At 44.8% G+C, this 26545-nt stretch overlaps 1 protein-coding gene across 2 annotated transcripts in view; it reads right to left on the minus strand.

Annotated features, from left to right (window-relative positions):
• Window positions 1-26545, minus strand: part of GNAS (GNAS complex locus) — a 102460-nt gene that overhangs the window by 20202 nt on the left and 55713 nt on the right. For both annotated transcript variants that reach the window (XM_082490879.1, XM_082490878.1), the window contains exon 5: window positions 22057-22154. In XM_082490879.1, coding sequence (XP_082347005.1) covers window positions 22057-22154 — 98 coding nt within the window. The remainder of the gene's footprint in view (window positions 1-22056; window positions 22155-26545) is intronic.

The following is a 26545-nucleotide window of genomic DNA, read 5'->3' on the forward strand; positions in this document are numbered from 1 at the left end:
GGGAGGTTCAATATTTGCTACAGCACGAGAAAGCGGCGGTGCAGGAACCAGACTGAAGCTGGAAGACTTGGCTGTTCCACAGACACTGGAAATAGCAGTCACCGTGACACAACGCAGCAAACACCGCTCCCAAAATATAAGATCTTAGTTGCTCTATCAAAAACCAATAGAGACTACAGATGGCCATCAAAAAACGGCAACTATAACAGGCGTTTAAGCCCCAGTAAAACATCTTCCGTATGCTGTGAAGGCACCGCACACACGCTCCACCATCAGCCCACAGGATTCCTTTAGGTCCCTACATGGATATTTTCATTTCTAAAAATTGTAGAGTAACTTCCATCCAGGTTTAAAACTGTATGTAAAATTCCCTCCCCTTCCCCCTTCCCTTCACCACATCCAGTTTGCTCATTTGCCATCTGAACAACGTATGTTTCAGAAAACTGCAGTTTTCACCAAAGAATTTTGGAAAATATACTTTATAACATGCAAGGCAGTGCAATTCAGGCTTTATGGGCTTTTATAAAGATACTCAAGTCAGTTTAAGAGCGTATAGTCAACTGCAAGTTTTGATTTAAATTTGGTAAAAAAGAAATATGTATATATTTTTTTTCTTCCTTAAGAAAGCAATTCACAAATTACTACAACATAGCCCTTCCTGGCTCATATAATGAAGAAACTCCCTGGTTTTGTCTGGGAGGATGGTGAGAGGGAGCGGGCTGGAAAGCAGGGAGCTCCAGAGGTGAGTGAAGCCTGGCCAAGGCTGGAAGGGCTCCCCAGCACCCCGTGGTGGGACGGGACGCCGGGACGAGCCAGGACAGGATGGGACACCGGGACGGGGCACCAGGACAGGATGCCAGGCCGGGACGCAGGTGCAGACAATGCCTCCAGACCTCCTGCCATTAAGCCTTCACCCTGACCTGCTGCTGCTCGCGGGTGCCTCCGCCAGCGCCGGGTTTGGAGGGATGCCTCCCCCAAGGAGATCGTTCCTGCTCCTTCACGCTCCCGCTGAGCGGGGACACGTCTCACCCTGCACGTTATAGCCTGTGACCGTACTCCATTGCCAGTTCCCAAATGAAACCCGTCGTGCACAGGCCCCCCCACCCATAACCGACACAAACCCCGAACGCTCGAGGCTGCTCCCGCTGCTGTCACTCCCACTTTGTGGACTCGTACAAGGGATTTTCACACTCTTGCCACCACCAAAACAGACCTATCAAAACCAAGTCACTGCCACATGCCTCGGCGGCTCGCCCCGCAATACCAGCCCGTGTATGTCAAACAGCTTCAGCACAGCCCCTCACCCCACCCCAGAAAATGACTCCGCCACGCCAGGAGGAAACGTACTGACCCAAGGCCAAGGTTGGGTACAGAAACTAAAGGTAACGGTACAGATGAGATCACCACGTCATGATCTGACTCCAGGGCAAGCCCGGGGCCAGAACATGGCGCAATCCCTATCAACTTTTTATTTCTTTTCTTTTAGTAGGCTGCAAAAGAAGACCAAAAACATGGGAACAGGAGAAACAATTAAACATTCATGTAACAAAATCTCTCACTTCGCTTTGTTTTCTGCCCCTCTTCTCCAACTTTTCTTCCTGAGTTTTGCTGGGCCAAACACACCGGAGACTCAGCTCTGACGAACGATCCCGTCTCTTATGAAACACTACCACATCTATGGCTTTAGATACGGGATCTCATCTCTTCTCCAGACTTTAAAACAATTTTGTTTGCCTGCCTTCATTTTTACTTATCCTTATTAACAAATCAGCGTTTAAAATCGCACAAGCGAACTAACCAGAAACACCAGCCACCCCTGCACAACCCTGGACGTGGAGGGAGAGGCCAGCGGCTCCCCAGCCAGGACGGAGGGCATCAGGCACGGAGACTGGGCCACCCGCGCTCCGGGCTGCTTCGCCACTCAACTGCCCCAGCTTAGAATCATGGAACGGTCTAGGTTGGAAGGGACACTCAAGATCATCAAGTCCAACCATAAACCCCAAACTGCCAAGTTACCACTAACCCATGTCCCTCAGCACCACGTCTACGCGTCTTTTAAATACCTCCAGGGATGGCGACTCCACCACCGCCGGGGGCAGCCTCTTCCAGTGCCCGACAACCCTGTCCCGACACTTGACATAGTTTTAACCTCCTGTGACCCTCAAAGATCGTTGTCTTGAAGAGCCCAACTCCTAGGTACGCCATCAAGTTTGGTATCTTCTTCAGTTATTTCAGCAACAGCTCTGCACACTAAAGGCTGCAATTTTTAATTTTACACAGGGAATGAAAAGCTGAAGTCTAACATGTAACTGTAAGAAAATAACAAATTGTTTCCACAGTCTTTGTGTCTGTAAAGCCATGAAACTGGACTGGGGAGAACTCAAGTATGGCTGATTGTGATCTTCTCTCCCACCCTGTCCCCCCCCCCTTAAATATCCATTTTCTTAATATATTTTTTGTCACACCTGTTTTCTGGAAGGCAGAAAAAGGTCTATATCTGCGAACAAGGTCAGGGATTTTTCTGTTGTAAGCTGAAGTCACAGACCTGACACAGAGAAGAAACCGACACCACTGCATCCCTCTATCTACATTAATCAGGTGCAATAACGAGCTGCTTAGACAGGTTTAAGAATATTTTCTGCTAACTTGGATTAAGGAGACTGCTTAAGTGAAGTCATTTAGGCAAAAATCAATATGAATAATTTGTAATGGAATTAAAGAATGCCTCTACAGAATATAAATTTGTTTGAAAACCCCCCAACATCTTTGAGTCCAAATCAGCAAATGAATGCTTGCTTCAATTTCAGACGTCATTTGTAATACAGCAACAACCTGTGCATTTCAGAAGTGTATGTCCCCTACCATAGGCTGCTCTGAGAAATTAAACCAGGTGAACCTAATGGGATATCCTTACATTGTCTTTGAACAAAGAATTTATATGAACCTTGTCCTCATGGTCTTTAACTCCCTCCAGTGCCATCAGATCAGTAGAATTGCCTTCAGTTGATAAAGGCCATCATGTATGTATAATTTTAAAATTGCATTATTGTGACAAAGTTAGTGACATCACTAATAAATAAAATAAAAATTATGTTAATAATTTTAAATGTTAATAAAAGCATATTCCCTCAATGACTGTGACCAAAAATCACAGTCAGAAAGTAGAAGGAGACAACCAAAGAGCTAGATCTGAAGTGGGAATAAAACGATACTATCTGACAGCTGCAAAATGCTTTTATAAGCATTGTTTATTGGTATTTGCACCATACTGTTCAGATGATAATAGAATTAATAAACTAATCATAGAATGGTTTAGTTTGGAAAGGACCTTGAAGATCATCGAGTTCCAACCCCCCTGCCATGGGCAGGGACATCTCCCACCAGCCCAGGTTGCCCAAGGCCACCTCCAGCCTGGCAACCTGTGCCAGTGCCGTATGTCATACTAGTTTCCATAATTTGAAGAAACAGAGCGATCTGCAAAAGCAGACAAAGCAAAGGTCGAGGAAGTCCCCACATTTTTCAGCTTGTCTGTGGCTCGTACAATCTGAACCCCATACCCTGTGAATGCAGGACCGGGCACTTCCCCAGCTGCCATCTGAAAAAAGAGCAACATCATTTTCAACAGCAATTTTGGAGATGGAGGGAGGTGGCAGTGGAGCTGACACGGTCTCACCTGGCAGAAAAGGCACTCGGATGCCCAGGGTGAGCGGCGGCAGGACCACGGGAAGTGGGGGGAGCTCGGGGAAGGAGCCCCCAGCAGCAGGAGGACAACCGCGTGTGGGGTTCTGGGCATGGAGGGCTCTGCTGCCGCGCGGGAATACTCTTGCACACAGGTCTTCACAGAAACAGTTCTCGTGGACTTTATGTGCAACAATATAAATCCAATGCCGGAATTCTGCCTACTTAGGGGCCATCCCAACTGAGATTTTATTGTCCGGTATTTTAGGAAGTTAGGCTCTTTTGCAAAAAGGCAGTAATTCTGACTGTTGTCCTGCCCATAGGACGCTCACATCTCTCATTGCTTGTACGCACGATGCTTGCGCGGCACTTGGGACGGCCGTCGGTGCCTTCCCAGGATGACCTGCCCATGCCCATTAGGGAGCCGACAGCCCGAACAGCTCACAGCAGCTCACGTGGCAGTTTTTGCTTTTCTCAGGGACATGCCTCCCCCCTCTTCTTTTTTTTTTTTTTATGTTCTTTTTCCAACTTGGGAAAAACAACTCCAGGCCTCTGTAAAAGGAGGCACAACCTGGCACCTAGTATTAAACGCATCTGTGAAGAGCACACCTTGCATTCTGAAGTGAGTTATAATATAAAGTTATTCTTTTTTCTTGAAAACATTTGCTTGATCATGAAATATAATACTAGATACTTAAAATAATTTTAAAACAAGCAAGTGATATAGAGCTACAATAGCTATTTTATACTGTTAATTTTGAGCAGTACAGAGCCACTATTCTTTGCCTGTTGTGAAAAGCATTGCCTGCAAATATCTGTTTCTGTGTTCTTTTGCTATGCAATAAAATGAAGAAGCCAAATTTAAGTGCTCATCTCTCCCTGGTGCACATTACATTTAGGCAGATAAAAGGAGCAAAAAATCAAGCTCGAAGGCAAATTCAAAAGCAAACAATAAAGATGAACATATTACTTCTGTGGGAAATCCGTTCACAGGGAGTGACTACGTTTCTGGAAAAGCACAGCCCTCTTTTATTCTCACTGAAATTTAACACATCTAACAAAAAGAACTGTCAGTCAGGATTTTGGTCTTTGCTTAGATTTTCGTCACTCTTAAAAGGAAAATCTGATACAGACCCTCCACCTCTGCTTACTCACGGGTTGTTTGTGGTAACATCAATACACAGCCATTGACTATGGAGTATTTCCCCAAACTGCATTGGAATATTTAGTGCTTTTAAGCTTACAATTAAAATGGAACCTCACAGATTACAGTGGCTTTACAAAGGCTCACAAACAGCACTAATTTCGCAAGTGACATGAATATGCCACTTTTGAATCTTTTAAATAAAATATTTTGGCCTTTCCTCTTCTCTTCCCCACTGACCTGCTAACTTGACTCAACTTATCCTGAAGCAGAATTTTCATCATTATAAAAATATGAAGTCCTTTAAATCTCATCTCTCCAAACAGGAGACTGGCTATAAAAGAACTTAAAAATAATATTAAAAGCTCTAATCATTCAAATGTCTGTAAAACAGACGGTAGGGTAAACTTTATATTGGCAAAACCTATTTTAACAATCAAAAAATGTATTTTTTAACATAGACTTTTCTCAGCTGCGTTCTTTAAGATTAAAGTAACAGGGAGTTTAGAATGAAGTGTGCACAGGAGAAGTGAAATCCCCGGGCAGCCCGACCGCAGACAGTCTCCTCGCTCAGCCGCGACTCATCCCCGCCGGTTTCGGCACGCCGAGGTTCCCCATCCCATCTCCCCGGCTCTCGGATGTGTGGCCCGGAGCGGCAAACCAGGGACTGAGACGGGGCGGGAGCTGGTGTGCGGACAGGAGCGGGAGATGGACGTGCCCAGGGCAGGGAGTGCCCGCGTGAGCATGGGGAAAAGGGGACGAGGGGAGATTTTGGAAGGAATTTTAAATCCCTTATTCTCTAACTCGCTTAAGACAATGTTACCACGAGGAAGTGATAATGCAGCTGCTTCAGGTGGAATTAGTTCTTTTAAACTAGTTTTATTACAGTTATATAGAAGTGTTGTAATGACCTAAGCAATTACTAAATCTATTATTCATAGAACATAATTATCACAGCATTGTACCTGTAAAAACGCCCAACAGTAGAATGGATATAGCTCTATCTTGCAATCCCTTATTAAGCTCGAGGAGGCACCAGAGGCGAGGGCTACGCACCGCCCCGACAGCCTCAGCACCCTCCTGGCCCCCTCCCGGGAGGACTCTGCGTGGAGTCTTCTCCCCCGTCGCCCCCTTCCAACGCAGGTCTCTGCTCCCAGGCAGTGCCCGAGCCCTGACCGCACATCGCCCTTCCACCGAGGCCGAAGGGGACCTCTGCGCTGAGGTATTCTGTACAAAACTCTGCTAAAGTTAAATTACTACCACGTTCTCTGGAAATCATAACTTTAGTCCTCCGCACCTCAGGGGAAGGGGGGGAAGGAGAAAGGCCAAAGAAAAATTCCAGCCATTATGGGTGTGAAGCAAGCACGGAATGTCGTGGTGAGCTCCAGCGATGCAGGTAGCACGAAACAAACACACTGAGAGCTGGAAAAGAACTTCATCTCAGCAGGCATTAATTCTGAAACTCCAGCGATGCTGGTTTATGCTGTTTCATTTTATTACACTGAAAAGGAAGTATCACAAAGCCTATGAATAACAACTCGTTTTTGCATCACAAGTGGATGGACTCCACCGCCCCACGCTCAATCCCAGCCCAGCAGCAGGGAACCGGGGGAAGAGAAGCCCCACTGAAGAGCCCATGGTGGGCATTCAAGTTCCAGAAAATTTCCAAATTCCACTGGATGAGTAAAAGCTGTAAAATTCCAGGGGAGGACACACACATCTTGACCCTCTCTTTGTCTGCAGAGGGCAGTGTCTCATGTTTGCATTATAAATGGCTGAAAACCTAAACCTAAATTATTTATTAACAGATTAAAAATTTCCTCTTCTACACAAAAGGAACATTGAAACAGTCTCAGGAGAAGAACTGAACTACACCAGATACTAAAAATCACGGGGCAAAATTGCTGCAGTGGGAAAGACGAGAAAGGGCCTAAGGAGGTATTTCTCTTCCCCAAACATAGAGCGTATTCCCCTGTAACCACGCGTCGCGGGGTTACGAACCCAGCCGGGGCCTCGGCCGCCCTTACACAGCCGTGCTCCACACCCAGGTCTATTATTTTGCACAAAGACATAAACCCAGCAACCCTCTAACAACGCCTTACTGCAAAGGCGCACCCCGGGATGCGCAGCACCCTCCAGCGTGGCAGCCTTGGTTCGAACACGTGCCCGGGACCCGGCGGGCAGCGGGGGCTCCCGGCCCAGGGGCTGCTCCCGGCTGTCCCCCCAGCACCCGGCCGGCACGCAGAGGCACACCGTGGCTGTCGGCAGCGACCGGGCCCGGCTGAGCTGGGACGGGATCACCCACTGCTCCCATACCTGGAACGAGAGACTCTGCGCTTTAAGAGTGCGGAAGACAGTGGCAGGATTTCCATTTGCTCTGCATTCCTGTAATTAGAGCTTCCGGATGAGGCCTTACGCTCGGAACAGCGGCAGACTGCAAGGTGGAAGAGACCCGGATCAGACGGGTCAGAGAGGGAGAAAGTCTGGAGAGAAATGCGATGGTGGGAAGGAGGTGTGGTGTGTTCTGCCACGACTTACGCCTACCAGGTGCTCACACAGACACAGCCTAGGCACGTTACCACCGTATGCGAAACAGCTTTTAACAGCGCTTTAACTCCACTTCCTCTACTCAGCAGCAAATTATTAGATTCACCACAAAAGAGTGCCCGAGTGCAGCAACAGAAGTCAGTAATACGAGACTACTAAATATAGCCATTCTCTGCTTTCATCTGCATTTTCCAGCCTAAGACATTTTTGCAGCATCTCGAACGCGGGAGCTGCCCCGTACTGACCGCGGTGCTCAGAACTCCTGGCAGGTACAGAGCTCTCGACATGGCACTCTCCCCCTGCCACGTCCTACCCATGTTTGGGTCCTACAGCCTCCGCTGGGCAACCACAGCCAGCCCTTCGTGCAAACGCACACGCGCAGGGAGCCCGGGAGCAGACTGCCAACGCGGAGATGAGAAAACTAAAAGAGATCCGAGATGCTGATCAGCCACGCCAGAATTATACACTGCATCTAAATACAGGTTTTAAGGGGACATCATCAGAGTACTTCTGCAGCAAGTGTATCGTTCATTTAATTAAAAAAGAAAAATTCCTTCCTTTGAATGAGGCCACTTCCATTTGAGAGACCTATGTTTTATTAACACTTCTTTGGATTTTCTGTTTCTTTGCTTAAAGACAATAGAACGGGGGGAAAAAAAAAAAAAAGAGGCTGATATAATTTACATTTGGGTCCCGGACTTTCTTGTGGCGCCACACACGGAGCCTTCAGGAAGGACGAAGCCCAACCGCCCAAGCCCCACACCGCTCTGCAGCAGAACCCCTCCCCGTACCTACGTTCAGTTTACCAGCGTAAGCGGTTTAGTGGAGTTACAGTCAAAAGGTGTTCCCAGGAAGAAAAAAAAAAATCTTCAGCTAACGTCACAATTGAAAAATGCAACTTTTCTAATGTAGTACTGGTTTCTAAGAAGTGAGTGTGTGGGGAAACTGCCACAGGCTTACACAGACATATCCGTGCCTCGCTCTGTGAAAATCTGCTTCGGCCCTCTGCATGCCCAGCGTTAATCCGTTACGCTGCCCTGCGGTGTGGGAGGGCGGAGCAGTCCAGAATTTAAAAGATTACACTATTTACACACAGACACTACAACCCGATTTGCCCTGCAATCCATAGCAGCACACGCTTGTAGAGATCCTGGTAATTACCGAGCTTTGTTTCAAAAAAACACAATGTTTCATACAACATAAACACGGTAATTGTCACTTTATCTCACAATCTGCACTGCGATTTCAATTACGCACAACAAAGGGACTGCTCATGAGAGCTGAACTGAGCGCGTAAATCGCGCCCCTCATAATAACAGTAACAAGCCCGGGTTCATTAGTGTTTGTTTGTTTGTTCTTAAAAGGCGTTTGTTGAATTATTACAAACATCTCCTAAGGACTGGTGAAAACAGAAAGAGGTGCTGGGTGCGGCGCTGGTCGCACTGGTGCGGCACTGGTCTTTCATTTGTATGACTCGTCTGGAGGGAAATCAGTTTCATATTCTTGACAGCCACGTGACTTTGTCAGAAAACCACAGCGCACAATTTCAGCATAATTAGCAGGGCCTTCTTAAGCACAGCCCAGAAGGCGGCTCTGAGGGGAGTAACACGCGTCACAGCGTTGGGGAAAGTCAGCGCTCAAACGGAGGTACCGGCTCTGCGCAGAGCAGCGGGAATCCTGCCTGGTTTTTGTTCACAATGCCAATAAGAAAACAGTTGGGAGTCTAATGAAAATATCTTGGTGACAAACGTAATGGACCGAACACTAAAGTTACTATTTTTAAATAAAGTTCCTAACTCTCTTTCAAAACAAGAAGCAATTAAGCAGTAGTGGAGCGGCGGCTTCCCGAGCGTCGGGCGAGGCGAGGCTCCAGTCTGGTTGAAACTGGGAAATGGCTCAACACCTTTCTGATCCTAAAAACTGGTTGAGGGCCAGGCTCGGGGTTTGGTTGGGTTGTGTTGTTTTTTCAGTTTAATGAAAGCAGTTCTGCTCTGACCTGTCCAGTCCTGCCCTGTTTTCCCCTCCCGCTCCCCAGTCACCCCCTGACGCGCAGCGAATGCGCAGTTCCCAACGCGCCCGCGCCGCGGGAAGGCGGAGAGGAAACCAGAAACAGGGCTCGTCGTGCCTAAGAGTGCCGGTGAAAACAATAAATGGGAACAAACTCCTTGGATGTCAGAGTCGTTCAGCGCCGTGGAGGGGAGGTGGGCAGCGAAGGACTCCGGAGGCGACGGTGAAGGAGCAAAGAGCTCCGAGAGCACAGAGGAACCCACGGCACTGAGCACACCCGCATCTGCCAGTTTACTGAACGAGCCTCATAAATCACAATAAAGTGAATTATAATCTGACACGTTCTTCTCCAAATAGCTCTTTAAAACCAGACATTTTAATTACTGGTTCCCTTGATAACACAGTGACAATAACGAGTATTTTATACTTGTAACCCCACATAGGACTATTCCACACTTCATACGTACTGCACACCTTATTTTTGAAACAAACTTTTAACAGTAAGTGCAGAGAATTAGAGTTAGCATTGAAAATATGCAGATAATATACTAATATCTAAATTTGGATGTGATATAGCAGGATGCTAGAGTCTGGAATGTCCTTTTGGGGAATATCTCATCTATGCTGGTAAGACAGGAGAAGATCCCTAAATCCATCCTCTCACCCATTCCACAAAACCACGTAATCACGTCAGGATTCTTGATGACACTGCAATACTTCTTGGCATTAGTACCATGGAAGATTGAACAATAACATCCTTCACACATCTGATTTCATTTAAAACCTCACACTATCCAAAATCATCCAGGGTTTTTGCCGATGTGAGCTTTTATATTCTTGAAGTAGAGACAGCGCAACACCAATTTACAAATGGGGAAACCAAGATTCACCCAAATCTGGCCTTTGGTAGCAAAATGTGTGGATCCTAAAGCAGTTCAGCTCTGAGAACAGAGGAGGACAGGGAGTCCCCCGGCAGAAGCGGTGGAGACACTCAGGCTGAACCGAGACCAGAGCTGAGAGCGTGCACCTGAGCTGCAAAATCTGCTCTTCGTGGCACACGTACTGAAAGGCAGAGCTAATGAGAAGACCAAAATGAAGTATCAGTAGACTCGAGCAAGATTGGTTCAGTCTTGAGACTCATTTTGATGAAAGACTATCCAGAGAAGAGCCGCACTCTTTATGAAGCTATGCGAGAAGACTGCCTTGCCAGACACGAAGCTTCACGATGCCTAACTTTTATAAGCTGTCCCTGACTTCATAACACCATAAATGAATAATTAAAATCCAACTGGGAGGTCTTAGTAGCAAAAGTGGTAAACAGTGTGTTCCAGACATGGTCTTCAGCAACTCTGCAAGTACTACCAATGTTGGCAATATATGAACAAAAATGGCAAATCAACACAATTTGCAGGGATCTTGTGTGTATATTGCCATTTCCATTCCTTTATAAAAATTACTTAAACTTCAGAAGGTTTTTTGTTTGGTTTGGTTTTTTAACTGTAAAGCCACGAATCTCTCGGCAAAGATCTCGCAGCACTACCCAGGCACCTGGACTGGGCTGGATGCGGCTCCTGGCAGCCCCCCGCTCCCGGGACAGCCCCCCGCTCCCGGGACAGCCCCCCGCTGTTGCCCCCTGGCCGCAGCAGCCTTGCCTGGGGCTGCCCTGGGGCAAGGGGAGCCCTGCAGAGCACCCAAGCGCCTCGCAGCCTCCACGGAACCTGCACCGGGCAGCCAACACCTCTCACGTCTTAATTACCACCCAGGCACCGAAACCCCTCACTTGAGTAATGAATACACTACAATTTAGCTTTATTGGTGGATACCCTTCCTGGAGACTCAAGTAGCATACCGCAATACAAATACAGCTAACGCAGAATTACATTTAACTGTAACAACCGATTTTAACACGTTTCAGCTACAAAATCAATACATAACATACTACAGACTAATCAGCTCAAAGATGGTATTTCAAATCACAAAACCTATCAATGACACCCTGCCTACAAAATTATTCTTAATCACATGTAAAATTAGCTAGCAATTTCTTTCAGCTTACTTAGGACTTAGTCACATACTATAAAAAAATGCTTGAAGAATACTTAAGTTCAGCTTCAGTTTGATAAATTTTTTTACCTAATATGAGCTTAATCTATTTTTTTAATTTTTAACCTGTCCCTCCTGAAGTAAAGATTTTATGACCGTGTTCTCTGCATGCAAGCACATGGTCTCAATAAACTTTTGAGCCTGCTGGTAAATTTCTACCAAATGTACTGCAGACATCTTTGTTAGGGGTCCCTCAAAAATAATAAATTCAGCGATACCTGTGAATGCAGGCATGCACCCAGACAAAAGAAATTTAAATTTAAGTCCCCACTGAAGGAAAGGCTTCGGTGTATCATCAAACAGTGGAGTTCACAGAAGAGGAAAAGGAGGGAGAGAACGCGCAAGTCAACGGCATCGAGTGCCCCCTCTCCCTGGGACTGGCAGCGATGTATTCGCAGTGTTTCAGCCCAGGGAATAACTGGGAATCGAACCTGGCGCTTCCCCATTGTACCAGCAAATGCACCGGCCTCATTTCATCCTCATATCAGAAATTTTCTGTTGCCTCCTATCTTTTGGAACCCTGTTGCTTTCAATTCCTTTCTTAGAGCCAGTCTTTAATGAGGTTTTACAATATCTTTTGAGGTCTTAGTTTGATAAAAGTATTCTCCTAATTGTCGTCTTCTAATCTTGAAATGTTCCTTTTCTGCAGCAATACAGCACGAGCGATAAGAGCTCTCACAAAGAAAACAACCACCCGTGCTCCGAAAGCCGTCGTGCTCACTGACGGCGAACTTCAGAAACAGCAGATCCCAAGGTCACGCAACACGTCCCAGCAGCGACTCACCACCACGGCGAGTGAACTGCGAAATCCTAAAAGCACCGGTCCCACCTGCCGCACGTGCGCGGCCACGGGCGGGCCCGGAGCAGCACGCCGTTGCAGCAAGCCCTCTCCCGCAGGCGCCGCGCTCCCTGCGCCCGGCGCGGGCTCCGCCAGCACGCCCTCCGCCAAACCCACCCGGCACCGGCTCTTACGTCGGTCAGGCAAAAGCGATGCCATCGGCGCCGCGCTCCTCGTTTCCGCAAGCAATTATTTATAGCTTGCCCCGTGCTTCGCGCCTGCAGACCTTCCTGCTGCGGGAGGGGCTCCTGGTGACGGCTGCGGAAGTCTTCCATTCCGCCTGTGTCTGTATCGTATTCAATTGTTTGTTCCAGTCACGGCTCAAAACAAACCTCACTCAGGGCTGCTTCTGCTGCGCACAGGGAGGTTGCAAAAGCACAGGAGGAAAGGGGGAGTGAACATTAATTCTGAGGAACTAATACGAGTTTTAACAGTCGCTTTGATTGATTCTCAACACTCAACAGCTATGGTTTTTACCCACAACAGTAATCCTCGACCACCATACTATGAAGTCTGATACTAACAACTGAACATGTTGTTTGCTCTGTTTTTTAATAAAGTTATGGGAATTTGGCAGTAAGACTGAGCACATTTTTTAAATTAATGGGTAACACTTCAATAAATACGCAGGTCTGGTACACCCTAGGTGCACGACAACCTGACAGAGTTTACATAAACACAACTCCTCCTCCTACCTTAACTTCTCATCCTGTCTAACCCATTGTACCACACAGACTGACCGCCGCCTGTCTTCACAAACGCCAGAGGATTTAAGGATTACTGGGTACACAATACTCTACTATTTTACTGGTTCAAATTTACTCAAAGTACTTGTATTTTTTTGAGAACTGAGATTACTGAAGTTTCACCTGCAGCAATTAAAGTTATTTTTAGGGTGGATTTGTTGCACTTTCCTTACCATAAAAAAGTATATTCTGTGCGTAGTGAAAATTAAAAAAAAAGAAAACCCACAGAAAAAAGGGCAATACTGTCTGCCAGACTCACGTACGGCGAAGGCAAGGCAAAGAATCTTCAGCTTTCAGCAGTCACGTAGCTCCGCCGATTGTCTGACTTTCTGAACACATCAAACCTCGCCAAACGTTGGCCTCTTTTGCAGTAAATGCACCGGTTGCGAGTGTATCAGCTTCGCACCAGCAGCCCGATACGGTGTTTCCCACAACAGTGAGATCCCCCCACTCCAGGAACACGCGGCACCACTTAAAGGACGAAAGGCTGCACGGCAGAACCCCGCGGAATCTATGCCAGCGGCGATATTCGTGAAATCTGCTGTCGATGAATTAACTCGCAGTAGGAGAAACGTCATCTACTTTAAGAGAGTTCCTGTAAGGATGAATCCAGCCTATCGCATTTTTCTTAATCTTTACAATCATGAAAGAAAAACAAAATTGCCTAACGATGCTATGATAGTAGTTGCATTTGATGATCTCGTGTAACACTGCAACGTACTAATTTCTCAAATACATCATTTTTTGTCAAGTCTGTAACAACACCGATTCACTGCTCAAAATGGACTGCGCATTGAGTGAGGGCTTTGAATGCATTCACGAAATCTTGTTTACTAATGTATTAGTTCTTTGAGGAATACTGGTCATTTTAATTACAAGGAAAATGATTTATGAAGTCTCAAAACTTAACAAATAATCAATTAAAATAATCAACAAAAATCAACCCTACACATCTCCCGGATGAAGAGCTGGAAACACCACTTTTCAAGGTGGCAACTCTTTAACCCACCCCACCTTTAGGTATACACGTGTAGACAAATCACACAGTGACACGCAGAACGAGCTCCCTGCCAGGGTAGGTCACTAATTCTCATTCTATTACAAATTCGTACCTATCAACAGAGCAAGAGACCAACATGACATTCACAGCACCTCCTCCAAAAGCCTCAGTGGACAAAAGATGTTTTTTCATATACTCCTAGCGTATTCTCTCACACTATTAACTAATGCCACAATAAAAACTCTGAGGATGGGAAAAGGAAAGAGTGGGAAGGAATGGGGAACCTGTTGCCATCAAAATGCAGAAATTAGTAAAATTTAAATTAACAGAAGGTTTTGTCTTATATTCCATCTCCTGCTGGACCCCTTCACCCGCAAAACCCCTCCCCTGCACTTGAACTGGTACATTTGCAGAGAAGAGCGCAACGGAGCCCAAAGCAAAAGTGTGGAGAGGTATCAGAAAGATGTTGACTAAGAAGTCCAGGTACTACTGAACCAAACAGACAATTACAAAGCAATTACAAAAACATGCACCTGACATTCACTTTGAAAACACTCAAGATTTTTTTTCTTCCTTTTTAGAAGTAGAAATCTTAGGGCTTGTGCGCATTTTGTCATTTATCTGTATTATTCATTTGTTAAAATGTTTAAAATCATTTGGTGATTCAAGCATAACATTCTTTATCAAACACACAGTTTGCAGTTTTTACCACTAGTAACAAGGAATCTGTTATTCTCTTTAGTGAATTATTTTTAACTCTGTCTTAATTAACTCTATGTGTATAAGCAAATCATCAAGAAATTGGGCTACAGAACAAGTTTGTCTGCAGAGTTCTGAACCGCAGCCAAGTACTGTTAGTACAGAATTATCTCATGAAGCTGCATCATTCTTCGGTTTACACAGCAGTAGTTACTCATACATTCGTATTCTTTGATAACATCAACTTTGGTTTTAAAGCAGACTATTAAAGTAAATATTAGCCAAGAGGTACATCCTGAGCAAACTACCAAACTGCCAACTGGACTCAACACAGTCTTCTTCACCAGCTAAAACGGCCATATGCTGGTTCAGTGTGCTGGTTATTTAGTCCTGCCTTCACGACGCTGTCTTGATGCGCGTTTGCTATTCAAAATCAAACGTCTCTGTCAGAGGAACCGGCAAACTACTGAACAAATCATGTGGATGTCTAAATATGATCACAGAGGAAATTTGCTATTTTATGGACAAATTTTATTTAAATAAAATGTTAACAGTCATGCCAAAGTTTCAAAAAACCCCACCTCTTGAGCGTGTGCCTAGCCTGAGCAAATTTTGTGCATGTGAGTTTGTTCCTGAAACAGAGGAACGGCCGTTGAACGAGCAAACGCGCCATTTGCGCTGAAAGCAAATGTAACCCACCGAGGAACCAATATCCGTTTCCACTACACCGGGCACCCCGAGCCCTCCTCGAGAGCCACCTTAGCTCCCGCAGGCATTAGCAAATGATTCGCTCAAACCAGAGGGCAAAGCGGGACCGGCTGGATGCAGGACTGGGCCAAGCACTTGGGGAAGCAGTGCCACCCCCGCTCTCGCCGCCCTTGCGATGGGGTCGGCCCTCCCTCCAGCTGACGGCAAACCCCCGACATTCACAACCGCGCACGGAAAGGAAGTCGCATCTGCAGCCAAAGGCCAGAAAGGAACGGACACATTAACAGATGTGTGGAACAACGGAGAAATAAAAGTGGCAAATGAATGAAGGCGATGGGTGCAGGGGGGCTGCAAGTGGCAGAGCCAGCGAGAGCGGAGGCAGAAAGTGGGTTCCCGCAGCAAAGAGTTGAACCCTTTCACAAGAATTCGGAACCACGGGGTGGGGATCGCACAGGCCTCCAAAGCCTGTGGTAGGACGGCTTAAATTATTCACATTTTGGACTTGTAAAGGTCTTTCTGCCATGATGGCTCATCACTTTTACTATTTCCACTTCTCAGTCCTCTTCGTCCCTAAGACTCAAGCAAGCTATTCCAGGACACCTTTTGTTTTGTCTTCCTTCATACTGGGATGTAACTTATTTTGAAGACAGAAGTTTATCTGGGCTCGAGTGTAGCTTGAAATTATGAATTTATGATTAGCTGTGACAATAGTGGGAACATGTGTTGGATTCACAATCCATTTATTGGCTAAATTTAGGTAATCTGGTTTTCACAGCACCTGCCAGCAGGCACATCCCTGCCATCGCCGGTCAGCGAGAAAGGGCAGACACATGGAGTAGTTCGGTATAATGCAGCTACTTATATATTTTGACTCATTTTGTTGGTAGTGACTTCACTAAAGTCATGCAAAGACAGGAGTTACTGTGCTTCCCATCATCTACAGCAACCCGTTTCTGCACCTAGCAGCCCAGTGGATTGCTGGGCTGTATTTTTTTTGTTTTTAATTAAAATTTAACCTTGTTTAAAACATGATCCTCTGTTCCCTCAGGTTGAAGAAGAGTAGGGAGAAGACCCTAATTCAATTAGGTCTAAGTGCTCTGGAATAAAGTACGGTATGTTTATAATCAAGACTAAGGATTAGAAGTTGGATGATCCGGATCTCTTCCTCGGCTTGCCAAAGAATTCACACAGCAGTAGGCGAGATCATCAGTTTTAGATCTGTGAAAGGGGACGTGAATATTATTCTTCCTCATGGGAATGTTTAACAATGTAATTGTTAATGTCCGTAAGAAGCTCGTGTATGCCAGGAATATAGGCCAGGGAAATTCCTGTCCTGTTGAATGTGAACATGCAGACGTCGCTTGCAGAGCTGGAGGAGACAAGAGCCACTACTCTGCCAAAATCACAGAGTGGAAAGAAAGTGAGAATAAATAAAAAAAAAGTAATAAATAATATGGATAAGAAACTAGACTAACAGTCGTACCACTGATAAATCAGTCACTATTTAAAAAGGAGAGACTTTCAGCAAACACACTTTACCGCATGTTCCACGAAGGGAACTCTGTCATGAAGTGAAATCAACATGGAAGAAAATCATTAAGTGCTCAGATCGGGGCTCTTAATTGCTCTCTACAAGTCAGCAAATCCAGAAATAAAACACATCATAAATCTTAACAAAAATATAAAGAATTTACAACCCATAACAAATTAGAAATTAAAAAACCAGCACGTCCACGTCTGCTGATCCTCCAGCAGCCCTGCACAGCAGTCGGCTAATAGCGGCACTCCCCCCCTTCTTTCATAAGTATTTTAAAAACAAACATCTTAAAAAATACTTCTCATAAAACTCTTCTGGAGCAGCCTGGCACAGTTTCAAGCTATCGGAGTGGCTGTGCTGGTGCTGAAGTTCGAGAAGCGCGGCTCTGCACCGAGATCAGCCCCCTCCCCGTGCTCTCTCCTTCCCCGAAATGGCAGCGGCAGGAGAAGAGCCGGCGGCAGCGACTAGCGTGAGAACGGGCTCCCTCCTGCTGCTGCCAGCCCTTCCCGAGACCGCAGGCTGCGAAACGGGCTGCCGAGACTGTCTCTCGCATTATTTCCTTCTCCACCCCAGCCAAAACCAAGAAGCACCAGCTCGGAGACAGGCAGAGACGGCACAGCGTCAAACAGAGCGCAGAATCAAACCGGTGGCCAAGGCTACCTGAAGCAAAAATTGAAGGATCTGTGCGCACAGCCGAGTACTAGCAAGGCTAGCAAAAGCACTAGGAGGCTCATGTACCCAGGCCTTGCTTCTGACTCGCTACATAGCTAATCCAAAGGCTGCTGACATCAAAGCAATTTTCTCCAGCACATCCACAGACTTTGGGTCAGACCGTAGAGGACGGCGCTGACATCCTTCGTGCCCTCGTGCCGCCAACAGCACCTGCGCTTGGGAGAGGTCCTCCTGCTCTGGCCACTCCGCTGCGTGTCTGTGAGGCTTCGGGAGCAGAGCTCCTCAAAAGAAAGCTCAGGCAGAAGCATTCGCAGCAACAGCACTTCAAAGAGATCATGTTTGTTTACATTTGCCAGACGGCATATATTTGACAAACAGGTCTTGGCACACATTACAGTGGAAGTGGCTCCCATATTCTTAATATTAAGTAAAATATGCTAAATAAAAAGCAATCCTGTGCCTTCAGGGAAGAACTACGAGGGATAGTAAATCATTCATTTATCACCGTTTGGGGTTTTCTATATTCTAGACACCTCTGCATTCTTCTTTTTATTATTAGCCGAGAGCGGTGTCACAGGGCAGCGTCAGCACACACGTTCGTTCCCTCCTGCACACATCCCACGAGATGCAGGAGCAACGAAATGCGGTCACTCAGATAACACTCCCTCCTCACACCTAGAATGCATTCCTCTCAGAGAGAAACCGGTGACGACCTCGCAGACCACGTTGTTCTAAAAGCAGAATTTAAACTAATTACGTAGTAAGTGGAGCCGAGGAAAGGGGAAGAGCCTCCCGTCCTTTCTGTGCCTCTCCAGCCCCTCGGAGATGCCCGTGCAGGGAGCACGGCAAAGCTCACCATGAGCAGGGGCAGCTCCGCTTTCAGAGCAAACAGGGCTCCTCCGAAGTGACGCTCTCCCGTAGCCAGCGAGCAGGAGGAGACAGGGCAGCACCCGGGAGGGCTCTCCGGCAGAGGCGGCCGCTGGCCGGCCTCCCAGCCTCCACCTCCAGTCCAACAGAAAGCCGGGACAGGACGTGGGGCTTTTGGCAAAGTCGTCTTTTCTGAGCCAACGCAACCAGGAACTTGGTGGGGACACAATAACGGCGCACATTAATGTTAACTTCTCACAGGGACACAGTGAAAAGTTGCAGCGAGTCAGCGGGAAGCACCGCAGTATTTAAAGCTACTGCTCAGCAACAGGTGAAAAATACCGTTTCCGGACTCTAAACACCTACGTTCAAGTTAGGCAGATACAACACATCAGGTTGAGAATTATATTCGTTCCCACTTTCCTGGGAAAGGATGAGCCGCAAAAAGCAGCCTTCCCCTGGCCCTTCGTTCGCTAGGAGAGCTCCCGACTCCTCAGCCAGCTCCCTCCTCTCCTCGGCACCCGCTCTGCGAGAGTTTAAGCCTCCTTCTCCCCAACATCTTCCTTTCCAAGACGCTCCAGCATCCTGCAAGCCATGCCGTGCAGTCCTTCACTCCGACAAGACCTTCTCTCGGGCTGTAGCTAAGCTGCCTACACGGAGAAAGAACCAGTTTTTACCCCAGAAAAGCAGAAGGGTAAAAGTGGCAACGTCGCGCAGAAGGGAACCGTTCCCAGCCCCTCGCTGCCGCCATCACACCACCAACCGAAGGTGGCGTCAGCGGAGGGACGGGACTCGCGCCGGGTCCCAGAGAGCCGGCAGGGCGCCGGGTGCCACTGCGCCAGCCCGCGGTGTGCCCGCTCCCGGGACAGGCACCCCCACCAGCCCTCCAGATCCCCGCAGCCGCTCGCACACACTTCACGCAGGTTCGGCAGACAGAGAAATGAGTTTCATTTTGATATTAACATCTCTGAAGGCCAAACAAAGCCCTGTAAGATACACACTCCTCACTGTTCCTTGCCAAAAGACAGACAAAATTCCTTTTTAAACATGCGGCAGAATCTCCTTGCAAAGCTTCCCATATATAACCGTGTCGCTTCCAAGAGTGAAAAAACCTTCCTTTTTAAAAAATGCAGAATGTTAAATGAGCGCATACCAAGACAAACTTTACACTAAGCAATTCACACTTCAAAAAATGAGTTAAAAAAAAATAATTTACAAACAACTATAAATGCTAATTATTGCGAACAAGAAACATTGTTTAGAATTTTAAAGTAATTCACCAAACAAAAAATTTATTAATATTTAAGAATTTACTCAACTTTCAAGAGCAAGAAGGGATTTTTGGAAGCTGGATTGATCTTGAAAGAGAAAAGCCACTTTTCTGCCTTCCATTCTAAGTATGCCTTTCTTGTTTTAAACAGGGACTTCAGAAGGGGAAAGCATTTAGAACCCAAGACTATTCTCTGAAAGAACTGACAACTCCACCACAGTTTGCTCCGCTTTCTCTTTTAACGTCTATTAGCCCGAACGACAGTAGCTTGCACATTCAAATTCAAACAGTCTTCACTTGATAAATCTCAGCTGCACTTTATACTTTGCCTTTGCTACATTTCTTTTAGAGTGTGCCCACCAGGTCCATTTCAAGGTATCAGTCACTCAGATTTTACAGGAAGCAATTTTTGTCAGCTCTCTTGAAAAAACAAGTTCAGAATTTCAAAGTCACATTAGCCTCCAAGCAAACATTTTGCCATTAAAAAACTCTTACTTTGCATATTCTGTTATTAAAATCAACACCACTGGACGATCAAAAATGCCAGAAAGGACAAGAACTAACAATTAGAAAACTCTTTCTGCAAGAAAATAATGTCATCTACTTCACTATAAAATTGAATAAGTATTAGAATTATTACATATTTCTAGGACACGACAGCAATGGTACCTTAGAAAAAACTATTCCATAATTTGTCGGCAACGTTCAAGGTTTATTTTTGGCATGATGTAGAATTAAGCGTTCCACTAGATGGAGCAGGACGGTAAACCCATCCTGAAGGCCAACCCCCTCGCTCACCCATGGAAAAGTCCATGTCCAGCAGTCAGGGATGATAAGAATTTTAGCTTTCTTCTGTGCATTCAGGGCAGAACAAAATTTGTTCCTCTTCCAAAAAAGGGCAACACAAAACCCACTTAGTGCTTAGCAATACTTACGTCTTCCCATCACAGAAGCTGACTATTAACAAACACTAACCAGAAACAGATAACCAAACACTATCAGAAACAAAACTAGCTTCCCCCCATTTCTATCAGCTTTACACTAGAAAGACAAAATTTACCGGATAGTTGACAGCAAATGAAAATCTTGTAGTATTTTTTATTTTGTAGCAAGTGAACTTGCAAAGAGATCCATGCCAAGTGATCAAACATTAGTCACCTAACGCAAAAGGCATCGCTGCACATCAAACGAACGCGCAGTAGAAACAATGGCAAAACTTCAAAGAGGCTCCTGAAGACCTGGAGCTGTGCAAGTCATAGTAAAATTATCTCCCTGGTCTCTTTCCAAACAGAGCTAATTGTTGATTTACCTTTAAGTCTACCTAAACAAAGAACCTTACAAATTTTATTTCATCAAATGTTCTTTAAGAGATACAGTAGTAGACAAACTGCAGTTGTCCATCATCATGCGAAAGGAGAAACCTGCATTTCCTTGACCATTAAACCTTATTTCACTTTCTCCAAAAGAAGCAGAGAGAGTATAGACTAACAAAGAACAGTTTTAACCATTAATATGCCAAATTTAAGTCCCGCAATTCTTCAGCATACACAACAAAAATACCAGGGAATGGTCACAATTATCACAAACATCTTGCCATAAAAAGATTCTGAGCCATACTATATTGCTCTATGTGATAAGTAACAGCAAACACGCAGCAGTCTCTCATGACAATACTGATCATCACAGCGGTATAAATAGCAGAGGAGAATGAATCAGTCTCCGATATGTGCACGAAGGCACACAAGCAGCAGCCCCGGTGACTGGTCGCAGGCCGCTGCCCATGATTGCTGCTGCCATCTCTTTGCTTTCAGAGAAACAGCACAAAACCCAAAAGCTACGAACATGGGCATGTTTCACACCAACGGACTCTCCAACTTACTAAAACTTGCTGCGGTGTCTGAAGCTGTCATTGGAAAGGAACTGGTCTAAGTGGAAGAAGCAGGAAATTTGGTCTTTGAGACAATACAATTGTCCACTGCATTAAGGTGTCAGCCGGCGCTAGGAGCATTTGAAAGCATCTGCAAGGTCTTTAATACAGATATTAGCGTCTAACCCAACGCCAGCCTTTCCTCCCTCTCTGAACAGCTGATTACCAAGAAGTCACCATGCAGCACACGCTCCTTTTCCAAGGAACGAAGGGTAAGCGTCAGGACCATCCAAATCACTGTAATTAACACTCAATAAAAAAAAAATATCTGTATATCACAGTCAATATACAGCAGAACAGAAATGATACTTACTACTGTGCACAATCGATCAGCTGATACTCGTTAGATCTCTCATAGCAGGCTTTCACGCCTTCGTCTTGCCAAAGTGTTTTTGTATGTTCGTAAAACTCCTGAAAGAGCAAAAATAGTATTAGCAACACTGATTATGTATGAAGAGAATCGGCAAAAAATATTTTAGAACCTGACTACAAGTTCGGTCGCCTTAGTTGCTTTTGCTTTAACGTTTTGTAACACTTAAAGAACTGCTTCTCAATCGTTTTCATTGGGTCCAACTATAGATTGAAAGAAGGGTTAGCGTTTCATTAACGACAATTCTGATGGCGTTTTTAATAATCAATACTATTTGGTAACATTTGTTCTTTAGCTCACGATTTCACTGCGTGTTATATTCATTTGGCCATCAAGATTTTTTTTTTTCTTCAATGAAACACTACTTCTCAGTGATTCTTACATCGAGGTAGGAAACGATGATTAGGTTTTACTCGACTTTCCCAGTTAGCGAGGATTTTCAGGGACTATGTAGACACCTGTATCTTACTTTGAGTTACATGATACAGAGTTAAGTATTTGCAGAATTTATTCTTTTACAGTGTAAAAGGATATTGAACTACAGAAGAAATACAGTGATACAAAGCTAGACTGTGTTTTGATTGTGTCAACCTTAAGTATTATAAGGCAAGAGAGGAAAGCAGACAGCCAAAATGCAGTGTTTCAGTTCTGCTGAACCTCTAACACACGCGCAGCACCCAACCAGGAGCCCATTCTTTTCTGCAGATGCAAGATGCGCTTTGGCTCCAGGGTGCAATATGTAACTGCGTTTCTGGCTGTCAGTCTAAGAACTTTGAGCAGACTTAGAGAGAACAGCAGCAGCCTAGTGACTCGAGTACGCACGCCACTGCGGGCGTTACTTTTATCAACAGCCATGGACTCCTCTTGGCTGTCTCTCATAGCTTTCAAAGCATTTTGCACTAAATACTTTTATTCTGATTTTAAGTGGCTCAGATAACTTATTCCAAATCAGCTATTTTGCATCCAGGACAGCATACAACCTTTAAAATAGTTGTATATATTCTCTTTCTCCCCCAACCCCACCCCTTTCCTTTACAGTAGAAATATTTTAAAGAAAAATAATATATTATTTTAAATAGCCCTTTTATGGCGTCAAGGTTCCTCCATTAACTTAGCTTTGGCATCGCTCCCTCTCTTGGGATATCAGTCTCTCGCATTCTTTTACTATCAGCGTAGTAGAAAGAGAGGGGTCACATCCAAATGGGATGTTTCACTCGAAAATATCTTTTTAAAAAATTCACTTTCCTACCAGAATGTTAACTAACGCTGGAACTGTACCAGAACAGGCGATGCTTTAAAAGGCATCGTAAAGTAAATTTAGCAATGCAGATTTTCAAACCATCCGCTTTTTGGCAGGGATAAGGTGCATATGTGATTGTGTGATCAGACAACTGTGAATACCAATGACAGAAACCACCTATCAAACGTAAATCTGATCTTGCTTTCATGGCTTGAATATTCATAGCTGCACATACACGTGAGCAATAGTAAATGCACTCCACACATGTAGAAAACTCTCCATGGTAAAATTTTGTTCTAATTTCTTTTAAAGATATTATAAAGTTTATATATAGTATTAATCTTTTCAGTTTGTTGCCTGCTTTTATGAACTGCTCATGAACAAACCAACCCATTAAATTTCTTTCACATGTAGATAAGAAGGTTTTACTTGATTTTTAGTATTTGTAGATTGTATGACCATTTGCTGTTAAAGGAAGTAAAAGATGAATCAAAATCTTAATTCCAGTCCTCAGTTTTCTTTCTCCCACTGCTGGAATTATGTTCACTGGATACTTTCATTTTGAAAGTTTCCAATTTTTTGGCAGTTGGGGGACTGTCAATTACCTTCATTCTTCAACTCTATCACAACATGTGAGGAAAACATCTTTCCAAAGCAAAAAGGGAGAAAGAAGAAAGTAAAGGCGAGAGGGGGAATTTTCTGGAATCTCACTGTATTTTGAACCAAACCCATTTTGGGGTGGCTTCATGTATTTACTTTTAAAAGTAACAGCAGTCTAATACAGAACATCTTATGACTCACTCAACTTATTACTACAAAGCTGGGAAATTGAAAAACTGAATCAGTTGTACGAGATTTTTTTGCTGAAACAGCAGCTGATTCACGTGCACACACACCATTTAAATTTCCCATCTAATCAAGATAACTTACACCAGACTTCAGATAGTTAATTGAAATATTTGGCAGAGATATGGTTCTAAAATAGCCATCTGCTTCAAATGGGGGTCAGCATGTGCCAAGCCAATCATCTCCAAATATACCCCCAAATACTTCATCCTGCGTTACAGTAAGTAAACAAACAACTAGGCAAAGATAAGTTTACAGAAAATGCAATAAAACATGAAGAGTCTTCATCCCCTACAAATGTACATAAAGTGAAAAGAGACCGTGCCTTAATGAAAAAGTCACAGCATAGTAAAACTCTGCCACAAGAAGCGATACACAGAAGTCCTTCGTCACTCCTGTTTCCCGCTACAACTATGACATTCTGGCAGAGAACTGACACAAAGCAATTATTTCAAACACTTACGAACCCCACCACACCTTGTGGAGAAACGTTTGGAGTACTTTCTGCAATCGGACTCTTAAAATGAGCTGAAAAGTAAATGCAGTCCCTGGGCCCAGCACACACAGCTCGATAATCAAAAGCCCAGCGTTTGGTTTAACACAACAGTCAGGTATTGCTCCAAAGAGTCCTCCCTGTGTTTTAAGGGCAGTTCTTAACTTCTAAGAAAATACGCGGATTACGGTAATGGGACAACAATCACTGCTTGTGCCTTGTTGGGCCAAATTAGCAATAAAATACTTAATCCTGCCTTTATGTCTGTCCCGCTAATCTGAACTCTACCCAGCAACACTTACGCGACCTTTTCACTACGGTTATCAACTGTCCATGTGGGATGGAAAAGGAATTTAAGTCCACATTCTTTGAACTTTTTATTGGCATTTCAAAATCAGGATCTACAACAAGTAACGAGGAATAGATTATTATAATAAGACACAGTGGATTTTTTGGGGGTGGGTTTTTTGTGTTTCTTTTGGGCTTTTTTTGGTTGTTTGTTTCTGTTTTGTTTTTAAAACTGAACTACATGATTTGTGATAGCCAAATACGAAGGCCTTTTACTAATAAACAACTTTTTGCCTTTAGGGCACATCAAACATCTTCACACATTTTGGGACTCTGGCTGGCACAGCTGGCACAACCGCACGCTCAGAAGGTGTTCTCCAAAGACGGGCTGGAGCCCGGCTCACAGAGTCCGCCGCGCCTCTCCAGATGCCTGCTTCCACCAGTGCCTGATTTGGGAATTAAGACATAGTAGCTAGTTGCAAAAAAACTAGCTTCTCCCTCCTCCCCAATACACCTACACTAACCACGGTTCTGAAATAGTATTTAAGAAAAAGAATAACATGAGAAATCCTCAGCATCCAATTTGAGTCATGGAATATCGCCTGGGGCTACTCTCAGGGAAGGCAAGTAAAACCACAAGATTTGTTATATATTTAGGTAAAACAGGGGCTTCAGAGGCCACTAGAAAAAAATCAAGTTAGCAACAGTTTTGGGGTTTTTTTTTTTAGTTAAGTAGGTCTAATTTGTATGAGATCTCTAAAAATAATGAGTTAGGAAACAAATTAACCAAAAGTAGCAGGCAAATTTCCTGAAAAGAAGTAGCCAGAAAACTAGTCCTTACATGTCTGGTTCTTGTTTCCATAACACTGATTCATCTGCTGGCACATTCGAATATAACAGACTTTACAGCAGCATCAACACAGGTTTCTCTTGCACCATAAAACAGAACTCCTAACAAAACAGCTAACATAAACAAATAATACTAAATAACAATTTGGGTTGAGACGACATTCCACAATAAACAGGATTTAAATGTTAGGTTCCAAATGTATTGGCAAAGCACGGTCATATTATCCATTCTTGCCCTATGCACACTTAAAACTGAAAAAAATATTCAAGTTATGTAATTTTCCATTAACAAAAATGCTGCAGTTGCACAACGCACACCCAAGATCCTGTCTGAACTACAGCTGAAGCTGTGTAAAGCAACAGAAGTCCACGCAAGTGCTGACAGCGCGGCATCACCAAGGAAGGCGAGAAGAGAATTCTTCCTAAGAATTATGTCAAGATCATAGCGTTTATTTACCACCAGACCAGACACTTCTCAAAGCGCTAACGTAACCCTAAAGAGGGAGAAATCCTTCCGTAGAGCGCTCAGGGAAAACGATGCCAACGTAACACAAACCTGAAGAGAACAAACAGGGCTTGACTTTGCCGAGGCTGGGCAGGGGCAGTTTGCATTCCGGGCACAATCCCTAAATAACGGGCTACGCTTCTGGGAAACTATAAAAAGCTTCAAGAAAATCCACTCTCTGGGTAAACCATCTCTAGTCTTACTTAGATAA

This window comes from Vanellus vanellus, assembly GCF_965231255.1.
Source record: "Vanellus vanellus genome assembly, chromosome: 15".
In the NCBI taxonomy this organism is placed as follows: domain Eukaryota; kingdom Metazoa; phylum Chordata; class Aves; order Charadriiformes; family Charadriidae; genus Vanellus; species Vanellus vanellus.